General features: G+C 45.1%; 2 protein-coding genes across 3 annotated transcripts in view; one reads left to right on the top strand and one right to left on the bottom strand.

The window, feature by feature from the left end:
* The window catches only part of LOC114787723 (C-Jun-amino-terminal kinase-interacting protein 4), a 10,674-nt gene extending 2,367 nt beyond the window's left edge, over positions 1-8,307 (top strand). The window contains exons 4-27 of the mRNA XM_028975542.1: positions 650-770; positions 846-916; positions 1,531-1,598; positions 1,691-1,763; positions 1,885-2,030; positions 2,113-2,390; positions 2,727-2,784; positions 2,879-3,031; positions 3,304-3,346; positions 3,416-3,540; positions 3,622-3,675; positions 3,847-3,996; positions 4,569-4,689; positions 4,987-5,073; positions 5,180-5,227; positions 5,408-5,549; positions 5,695-5,737; positions 5,824-5,904; positions 5,993-6,209; positions 6,299-6,470; positions 6,942-7,055; positions 7,201-7,299; positions 7,385-7,477; positions 7,557-8,307. Of these exons, the coding sequence (XP_028831375.1) occupies positions 650-770; positions 846-916; positions 1,531-1,598; positions 1,691-1,763; positions 1,885-2,030; positions 2,113-2,390; positions 2,727-2,784; positions 2,879-3,031; positions 3,304-3,346; positions 3,416-3,540; positions 3,622-3,675; positions 3,847-3,996; positions 4,569-4,689; positions 4,987-5,073; positions 5,180-5,227; positions 5,408-5,549; positions 5,695-5,737; positions 5,824-5,904; positions 5,993-6,209; positions 6,299-6,470; positions 6,942-7,055; positions 7,201-7,299; positions 7,385-7,477; positions 7,557-7,666 (2,667 nt within the window). The 3' untranslated portion in view covers positions 7,667-8,307. The remainder of the gene's footprint in view (positions 1-649; positions 771-845; positions 917-1,530; positions 1,599-1,690; positions 1,764-1,884; positions 2,031-2,112; positions 2,391-2,726; positions 2,785-2,878; positions 3,032-3,303; positions 3,347-3,415; positions 3,541-3,621; positions 3,676-3,846; positions 3,997-4,568; positions 4,690-4,986; positions 5,074-5,179; positions 5,228-5,407; positions 5,550-5,694; positions 5,738-5,823; positions 5,905-5,992; positions 6,210-6,298; positions 6,471-6,941; positions 7,056-7,200; positions 7,300-7,384; positions 7,478-7,556) is intronic.
* tmem238a (transmembrane protein 238a) lies at positions 8,115-9,603 on the bottom strand. Of its 2 annotated transcripts, none has more exons than XM_028975546.1 (2): positions 9,398-9,603; positions 8,115-8,793 (listed from the first exon to the last, which is right to left on the bottom strand). In XM_028975546.1, the coding sequence occupies exon 2, from the start codon at positions 8,784-8,786 to the stop codon at positions 8,469-8,471; it is 318 nt and encodes a 105-aa protein (XP_028831379.1). In that variant the 5' UTR covers positions 8,787-8,793; positions 9,398-9,603; the 3' UTR covers positions 8,115-8,468. The 2 variants fall into 2 exon arrangements, with proteins under 2 accessions (XP_028831379.1, XP_028831378.1); XM_028975545.1 differs by having other exon boundaries at positions 9,405-9,603.
* Between the last annotated feature and the right edge of the window lie 66 nt (positions 9,604-9,669).

Genomic DNA, 9,669 nt, shown 5'->3' with positions numbered 1-9,669 from the left:
TAAACATTTGGGTTTCTTAAATACAGAAGTTCAGTGTATTTATCACAGGATATATACTGAAGATGTCTCCTTAATGTTCCACCGGTGAGGAGCCAGGACTGACGAGAGTTCATGTCTTGCTTTTTTGATGAGAGGAGGCTCAAGACGAGAGGTGCTTCATGCTATGTGAGGAGGAGAAGTGACCCAAGTGCTGCGACACAAGTTCTTGGCAAGAACTTAATACAGACGGCCACAGGAAGCCACTGTTTTGTAACAGAGGTCTACTGTAGCAGTGTTCTGGATCAGATGAAGAGTTCATATGCTCTTCAGCAGAACCCCAGCCAGTAAAGAGTTGCAGTAGTCCAGTTTAGTGATGACCAGGGTGTGGACAGGTAGCATCAGTGGTAAGCTCAATTTTACTAGGGTTCAGTTTGAGGTGTTAGGAAACATGACCCAGGCAATTTGAGATGATAGGAGAATCCTTGTGTAGAGGAAAAGAGGGGTGTCCAAGGACAGAACCTTGTGGAACTCAGCTAATCTGTGGCAGACTGGGATCTTTGTCATGCTTCCTTCAATTCCAGTTTGCTGTTTTATATAATCTTGTCTGTGAGTGATTAACCTCATCACATTATTGTTATATGTGAATCAAATACTTCTACTTGTTTTTCAGAAATATCTGGAGTTGGATGACCAGGTTGAGCAGGAACGTCGAGCAATGCGAGCACGAGAAAAAGAGAAGGAGAAGAGGGAGCGAGAACTTGAGAAGAAAGCAAGGGAGCAGGCAGATCAATGTGAGGTTATCTCCCAGTCCAGGTCTTTTCTCTTATCTTCTGACTGACCTGAACCATCCCTTTGTTTGTGAACAGTGCTAGCTTTGGAGGAGCAGAAAATGAGTCTGTCTCGAGAGCTGAGCTCCCTGAAGCATACGCACAGCAAGGTTTGTCTTGTCTTCTCCATCATCATCATCATAATCATCGATTCTTCAGCAATAATACACCACTAATAGGATGATGTTACAGTGTGAGATATGGGCTGCTGTGCTGTGGTCATAAAGAGGAAACTGAACGAGTACAGCTCTGCTGACCTTTGACCTTGGGCGTGTTATTGTTTTGTCTGTATGTAATTATTTATGGTTGTTGGAGACTGATTAAATAGTTCATCTCTGTTTCAGCTGGTTGTGTGATGTGACCATAAATCATTCTTCTTAATGTGAAAATGAAGTGATTGTCACTTGTGATACACAACAGCACAGCACACGGTGCACACAGTGAAATGTGTCCTGCATTTAACCCATCACCCTGAGTGAGCAGTGGGCGGCCATGACAGGCGCCCGGGGAGCAGTGTGTGGGGACGGTGCTTTGCTCAGTGGCACCTCAGTGGCACCTTGGCAGATCAGGATTCGAACTGGCAACCTTCTGATTACGAGGCCACTTACTTAACCGCTAGGCCACCACTGCCCCATAATGTGAATTTATGTTGTGATTTAGATGACTGCATTGTCCAAATTGTTGTGTTGTTGACAATGAGTTGTTCCTGCACTGCCCTTCACAGTTGGTCCTGGCATCTCGGGATCTGATTGAGAGAAGAAAAGACTCTGAGAGAGAAGGATCCCCTCTGAGGTTGTCCCCAAAACGTTCTCCTTCTCTTGCTGTAAAGAGCTGTCTTTGGACCATTCGTTTATTCATGTATGATTCATACTTTTTTGCCCCAGGAATCATGTTCTTTCAAAAAAGTTAGAGTTTCAACCAACTCCTGACCAGTCGGAAACCTGCATCTATGAACAGGTACACTTCAATTATCTGTATGAAGTGTCTCTCTCTCTCTCTCTCTCTCTCTCTCTCTCACACACACACACACACACACGCACACACACACACACACTGTGTAATCCTGTCTTTCTTGCAGCAGAAGTCAGACATGCCATCCAATCTTTCCCTATTGGAATCACCAGCAGTCAATGAGGAAGTGACAGAAAATCCACCAAGAGCTCAGTCCTTCATCAGTGACATCATCAACTCGACCCCTGAACTGCAGGACTTGGTTGAAGCGAGGTATAGCGAGGGCGTATAGAACACACTCACATGAATGTTCCCTGCAGTTTGAGGAGAACCCCTTTTCTGTTGGCTTCTTCAGCACTCCCCTGCACAGTACAGCTGAGGAAAGCAGAGAGGAGGAACGCAGCCACCTGGATGAGGAGATCAGGAATCAACAGACCAGAGATGGAGAGGTGGAGAAAAACGAGAAGAATGTACAGGAGGAGGATGTGGAAAAGAAGGAAGAAGAAGAGGAGGATGAGGAGGAGCTGGAGAGTTTGGAGTGGGAGTTGCGCAACACCGACTCTGTCTTCTCTGAGCTCTCAGAACTGAGCCGTGACTACGTGGAGAGCGTGGACCACGGCGCCAGCCTCAGAGGTGAGGGAGAAGTAGTGGTGAAGGGAGTGATTCATTTTTATATTTTTGTCTAAACCCTGGTTGACCTCTTAGGTCACAATGGGTCTCATTTGGACTCGGGTCATGTGTTCACCTTCTGTTCCTGAAGCCCAATTAATTGGATTGCACACATAGTAGGCATCTAATCAAAGGGTTGATTCTATAACCATTTTTAAGTGTCAAAAACTTGCAATGCTAATAAAATGTACTATTTCTTATGATTCCAAAAACATGACAAGCATTCTATAATATAATCATGAAATGTTTAGTCACGTGGAAGTGCAGCAGTCTGACCTCCTTTTGGTTCTATCTTTACAGACGGCTCGGACCAGTTTGAGGAGATTCTTTCTCAGTATGAGGAACTGAAAAACACCCAGTGAGATTCTCACCTGAAATTCATGCTGTGAAGTAGACCAATAAAATGATGGAGTGGGCCAGTTTGACCGCCACTCTTCCTCTTTCTCATTCAGCCAGATGGTTGATGCTGCCAGGAAAGCCCTCATCTCTCGTGTGGAGGAACTGACCAATGAGAGATTTGCTCTCAATCTAGAGGTTACTTCCTTCAAAGAAACGATCACACGAATGGAAGGGAGGATGAAGGAAATGGAGGAAGAAACCAAACGGTATGGGTTTAATAATGAAACAGGCTGAACGTGGCATTGTTCTCATCCCATCTTTTGAAATTGGGTGAAAACGATGAAAGTACATATTTTTTCATGTGGTTCAGAACCTCATGAAAACCTCAGAACCATTTACTCATTATAACTATACTGTGCCCTAAATCATAATTCTAAAATCGATTCTCTTAAATCTGAAAGTCTGTAAAAGGTCAGCCAGTCTCTGAATTCAATATTGTCCGCACATTTCGATTAGTTTAATCTTCACTCTGTTCTAGACTTCGGAAGGAAGTGGAGTCGGTCCAGTCAGAAGACCCAGAGGTAACTGATTTTATCTTGTTTTATCATGATGGGTACTCCGATTTTTGATTTACTTTGCTTGTTTCGTAGGCTGTGCCCTTGTCCTTGCGCCGTTTTTCCCGCTCTGAGATGGCGCGAGTGGTGATGGAGAAGAACCAGTACAAAGAGCGCCTGTTTGAACTGCAGGAGGCACTGAGACGTTCTCAGACTCTCAGGTGTGTCTGCATCATCACCTCCAGAACAACAGGCAGCAGTTCTAAACGAAACCTGTTGTTCACGTATCTCTTTATGTTCAGAGTCACCAAAGATGAGCGTAGCACAGAGGAGAGAAAGGGCACCGTTTGGAGAAGGTAGGTGAAGGAACAGAGTCCCAGTCATGACTGTCCACATATTATATTGAAATGTGATGGATATGACTGTATATTCCACCCACAACTTCCACAGATAGTCCCCTTCTGATCTATTTTCCTCTGTGTGGTGGTCTAATGAGATGGCCGCAGTTAATTTTTATCTTTGTTTAGGTTCAACCGCCTGTTTGGTTTGACTAAGGACCCCTTTGCTCCTCCTCAGTCTTTGGCGATTGCCGTGCCGAGTCTGCCGACCACCTCTGCCTCCACACTGTCACCGGCGGTTTCTCCACAGAAGCTGTCTGTTAACCAGACGCAGACAGAGTGAGTTCTGTACGATTCCGCTCCTCAACATTAACTGAGGAAGGATATGAAACTCTCCAGGCCTATAGTGGTTCCACTATAATTATAGTTGACCGCTCTTATTTTTGCATGATTGATAAAATAATTTCTGGGGAGTCACAGATCATTTTGTAGCAAAGCCAAACGCCACAGTTGTGGGTGCATGTTGGATGTACAACTTTGATGTAATTTGCCCAAATTGTATAAGAAAGGGAAAAACACCCATGTATCTATTGCCCCACCCAGTATACAGAAACCTTAAAAATAAGAATCTATGTCAGACATCTATGCAGACATCCCACCTCTCCTGTAAGAATACTGACAGTGGCTCCATGATGTCAGAACGGAGGGGAAAGACATACTATGTACATACAATGTATGTATAAGACATACAACAAGAGCACAGAGAGACAGACATACATTCATGAGTATAAATAAAAAGAAGTATGTAGTAGTTATTATTCTTCACATACCACACATACCCCATGTATTTAAAGTATGGCTGGCCTCTTCTTCACACAATTTCCCAGAAATATTCTCTCTGTGTGTGTCAGTGTTTCTCTCTCTCCACGGCTGAGACGGAGGGAGATGTATAGAGAAATACGTTCCCATGTGTGGGGAACTCTGGGTAAACGACAAATCCATGGATGGAGCATGCCTCTGTCACACACGCAGGTACTCACGGGCTCAGATGTCCTTCAGAATTAATTTTGCTAGTTAAGACTTGTCCATTAGTTTAATGATCAGATGCCTTGCTCATTCCGTAATTCTAATATTGATTTTATGTCAGCATGTTTGATTGTGTGAATGTCATCCACATCTTTTTGTCAACCCTGCCAAAATAACATTGACATCAAAGAATAATTTTCAGTTCTGATAAACGTGAATTCGGTGCCACCTAAAGTGATCTATAGAGCCCACTGGGTACAGTAAATACCCTCATACAGGTTAAACTGGTAACTGTGTGTGTAGGAATCACCTGTTCCTTCTCCTGAGCCCAAAGATGTACCTGTTCTAGTGCAGATGAGACTCCTGGACCAAAGAGATGCCACTGCTAAGGTGTAGTGATGCTAAAAGATTTGTTTTCTAGATGATCTGAACTAGAAAGCAGGTAGTGAGAGGTCATGGTAATATGGCCTGAGTGTGCTTTCCTGTTTCTCTGCAGCTGACCTGTGCTGTTGCTGTCACACCTGAGATGACAGGAGAGCAGATGGTAACACCGTCTTCAATTGTACTTTAAAGCCCGATCCAGCAGTCAGGGATCGTGCACTTTCTTCTATCCCTGTATAAAGCAGTCTTCCGCAATAAAAAATATGTAATCTCCATCATTCAGCAGCAGATAGTCTGAGCTCCTTCATGCTCACAAACGCCCTCGCTGTGGACTTTCTTGCAGTGTTCTGTGTGGACCATCTCTGGTCCCGCCTCCAGCAGTGACATCACAGTGATTGACCCCACACGGTCCAACACCATTCTAGATCAGTTTAGCCTTCCACCCACTTCACCTGCTCTTTGTGTGTGTGCTGTGCCGCCAGCAGGTGAGTTCAGGCATCATAATCTCTCCTTTCATGCTGTCATTAGAGCACTGAATTGGTCTTTATTTATGGTGGTGATAATTGTATGAAAAATGCATTATAAACTGGAGTTGTTTCACAATCAGTTTTTATTTGTTGTATTCCTTAGGAGAAACATCTGGAACTGTTTGGATAGGAACTCAGGATGGAGGGTAAGGCATCCCTTCCACCTCCTCTTACCATTTAAAAATAATACTAATAAATGACACTGGCCTTTATTCACCTTTGCGCTCATCAGGGTTTTGGTGCATTCTGCCTCCAAGTCAAGGCGACGCTGCCTTCAGTCTGTGACCCTCTCTGAGGGCGTTCATTCGCTCACGTGAGAATCCGGTCTTCATTTGCTGTAGCAACTTCTACGCCACCTCCCCCCTCTGCTTGTTAATACCATCTACACCTCTTCTGAACAGGTACGCTCAGGGTCAGGTTATTGCAGGATTAGCCAATGGGACACTTGCATTCTTCAGTCACCGTTCTATAGGATGGGATCTCCAGTCCAAGGAGGAGCTTTCCCTGGGCTCGGCGCTTGTGCAGCCCATTCGCTGTTGCTTAGCCAAAGGGGAGAGTTTGTGGGTTGGTTACTGGAACCGAATTCACATGATTGATGTACAGAGTCGAAAAGTAGAGGTAAGACCTTCGGCAGGGTAATAAATGACTGGATTCATGTCTCCATAATTGTTCATCCAGTCTTTTTTCCACATGCCTTCCTCACTTAGAAGTCTTTCGCCGTATCTGAGCGCAGTGAGCAGCAGGTGCGCTTCCTGTGTGTAGCAGGTACTGGTGTTTGGGCTGCCTGTCGGCTGGACACTTCACTTCGGTTATTCGACTGGGCGACTGGACGGCCTTTACAGGAAGTAGATGTGTCACCCATGGTGACCAAAGCACTAGGTAAGACGTATGAAGTTAAAGCTCTATTGATGGTCCAAGCTCTGTGTGTTCTCAGTATGGACCTGTAATATGTGGGTTGACAAATATTTTACTGATATAGCTGTAATTATATTAATAGTGGTTGCACCTGAGATGGTTTTGAATAGGTATAATTTGTTATTTTATTCATATTAGTAGTGGTTGCACCTGAGATGGTATTGAATAGGTGTAATTAGTTGTTTTATTAATATTAATAGTGGTTGCACCTGAGATGGTATTGTCATTTCCTGGGCCAATTGCAACTTCTTTCACAAGTGATTTTATATCTTTGTCTCATGTCCTGTAAGACATTATAATATTGTCTAGTTGTCGTAATCATTCTAGAGTTCTAGAACACTGCTCCTCATTAGTGAGAGACTGGCTCGTTTTATCCCTGCTGCAGATTTACATTATGAAATTGTGGAGAGATGAAACTGCTAATTCTTTCCCCAGGCTCTGCTTTCCTCTCACTTGCTCCTCTCCAGATCTCAGCTCTGGCTGTCGTCTGTGGACGTCTATGGGTGGGAACAGGAAGTGGCGCCATTTTCTCCATCCCCCTCACGCTCAGTAAGTGCCTGCAGTCATTGTTTCAATACGAATGTCTAATTGTCGATGGTTAATTGCTACAAAGGTTACTTCTGTTTACCTCTGTTTTAAATGTATTTTAAGCCACTTTCAGTGCAGGTTGATTTTCTTCTGATGTTCCTCTCAGGTTCTGAGACCTCTTCTATCCCATACTGCACTCTTGCTTTGGCCCAGCTATGTTACCATGGTCACAGGCAGGCAGTCAAGTTCATCATTGCTGCCCCTGGTAAGAAGAGCTTTCATGTGCCATTTTGGACCGTAATGAATGTGTCTTCATAACACCGTGTCTTTTTGATGTTTGAATGAAAAAGGCTGCCATAACTCGTCCACTGCGGCAGAGTGTGCCGGCTCCAACTCCCAGCTAATCCTCAGTGGAGGGGAGGGCTACGTCAACTTTCGCATCGGTAAATGGCTCCTCTTCTTCTACACGCGCATCTAACTATTCTTCATAATACAGGTCAAATACACCAGGTCTTTCCACAGGTGACGATGCCAATGATGGCATCAATGAAAATGTTCCTCTGCGATCTGAACGGAGCCACATGATCATATGGCAGACGTCCACCACGCCCATACCAAGTCCCGCCCTTTAACCTGGACATCCCATGCTGCGTTTTGCACTGTTCACCTGAGCCACGGGCGGTGTCTTTTTATAAACTGGACTCCTTTCAGTACGTGTCTGTGGCCTTTTGCTGTTTACTAAGTTTGCATTTGGGATATGTAATGCAGCAGGGTCAGGGCATTACAGGGTTCATGTCGGTCAGTGTTTCTTCGTATCTCTGCATGACTGTCTTTTTTTTTTTAAACGACCTTGTTAAGGACAATCAGGGAAACTGCTGTTTATTCCCTCTTTTTAATTGATGGCTGATCCGCTGATGCAGAGGACCGTACTACGCCGCCCACTGCTGGTGCTGAGTAGTGATGTTGGTGGAATTAGTGTTTTAAGTGTGACTTGGTGTTGTTTGTTGCCGTGTTAAACTTTTTTTTTTTTTTTTTCGGTTTGTGTTGTCTGTTCCCGACAGAATTCTGCATCACGCTGTATTCATGGTCTCAATCGACTTGTGTTGTCTTTTTATTTTCCATTTTAATTTGAGTTGTGGGGACAGCCAATGGTGAACGAATGTATGCAATGTTCATGTTAATCAAAGCTTTTGATATCTCATACCATCAAATGTGAACAGTGTAGATGGACAAATATAGTACTTTTGATTAAAATGTAATATATATATATATATATATATGTGTGTGTGTGTGTGTGTGTATTCCCTTTTTTATTAGGTTGGGTTTCAGCTAAAAAAAACATTTACACATTTTGTGAAGTGAACAACCATGCCACGAGTAGGGCTGTTCTGCCCACTGGTCCATGTCCACGGCAGTGTCCCCTGCACTGCCCGGTCACAAGTCACTGTGGCCCCGGTGCGTACGGCGGATCCGGCGGCTGAGGGTGCGAGCAATTCGGTCCACCACGGTGCGTCTGTAACCGAGCTCTTTGCCGAAGGCCAGGCCCTCGATGTTGCCGCTGTACCACATGACCCAGCCCCCCATGGACATCAGGATGAGCAGCGCTCCGGTGTAGACCAGCAGGTCGCTGAAATCCCGACCTCTGACCTCCAGGCTGGCAAAGACCCCGATCAGCATGGAGGTGACGCCGAACAAGTCCATCATCACCGCAAACACCAGGACCAACTTGCAGCGAGTCAGTCCGCTGGACATGGCGTCCCTGACAAGGATGGACAGAAGATAAAAAAGATTAATAGAAACTGAGAAGAGAAAACTGCATTAATCAGTAGTGACGGGGACAGTCCCCCCCTGGAGACACTCAGGGTTAAGTGTCTTGCTCAGGGACACGATGGTAGTAAGTGGGGTTTGAACCCGGGTCTTCTGGTTCGTATGCGAGTGTGTTACCCCACTAGGCTCCTAGCACCCCAGTTCTCTGTAGTTATCTGGGGTATGTAATTATATCACCTTCATCTTTAATACTGCCTCGTTCTGGATGATTGTATTGTAGTTTTTAATCAGTTTTTATGTAAATCCTGAGGATGCAATGGCCGCATTGTCCCATTATGTTGTCCCTAATTCGCCCATAATGTTCTAAACTGGCCAGCGAACTTTACGATCGTGTCTTCGTCCCCGCCCGCTGGTGGGACCAGCGTGTCCCCGAGTGTTTGAAATGGCTGCTGTGAAGCGGTAAAAAGCGGCTGCAGTAGACAACATGGCGGACACGAACCGCGGGTAGACGGGGACGACAGGGACACTTCCACTTTAACGCGGTACAAATACGACACACAGTCGAAAAAAAAAAACCAGAATAGAAATGATTCCACCTTTTACCTGGATCCGTGTACGTTTATCCACACGTCGCGTTCCCTGCTGCGCGAACACCGTGTCCTCACCTGTCCCCTCCCTGTCCCCTCCCTGTCCGGAACTGCGACAAGCAGCGCAACACGACTTCTGTATACAAACTAGAACAGAGTGAATAAAAAGCCTGTATTCGTAGTTGGGGTCACTTCATCCATGGTGACATGGTGACACGTTGTAAATCTAAATGTAAGGATGCAGGAAGAAGAGTTGAAATCAGCCATGTGAAGAATATGCT

Source organism: Denticeps clupeoides, chromosome 4 (genome assembly GCF_900700375.1).
Source record: "Denticeps clupeoides chromosome 4, fDenClu1.1, whole genome shotgun sequence".
In the NCBI taxonomy this organism is placed as follows: domain Eukaryota; kingdom Metazoa; phylum Chordata; class Actinopteri; order Clupeiformes; family Denticipitidae; genus Denticeps; species Denticeps clupeoides.
The sequence above is the reverse complement of the archived record's forward strand: the minus strand, read 5'-3'. Positions and strand labels throughout refer to the sequence as shown.

Bases quoted from the DNA above. Each gene is read 5' to 3' on its own strand.
- tmem238a (XM_028975546.1), bottom strand. From the start codon at position 8,786: ATGTCCAGCGGACTGACTCGCTGCAAGTTGGTCCTGGTGTTTGCGGTG.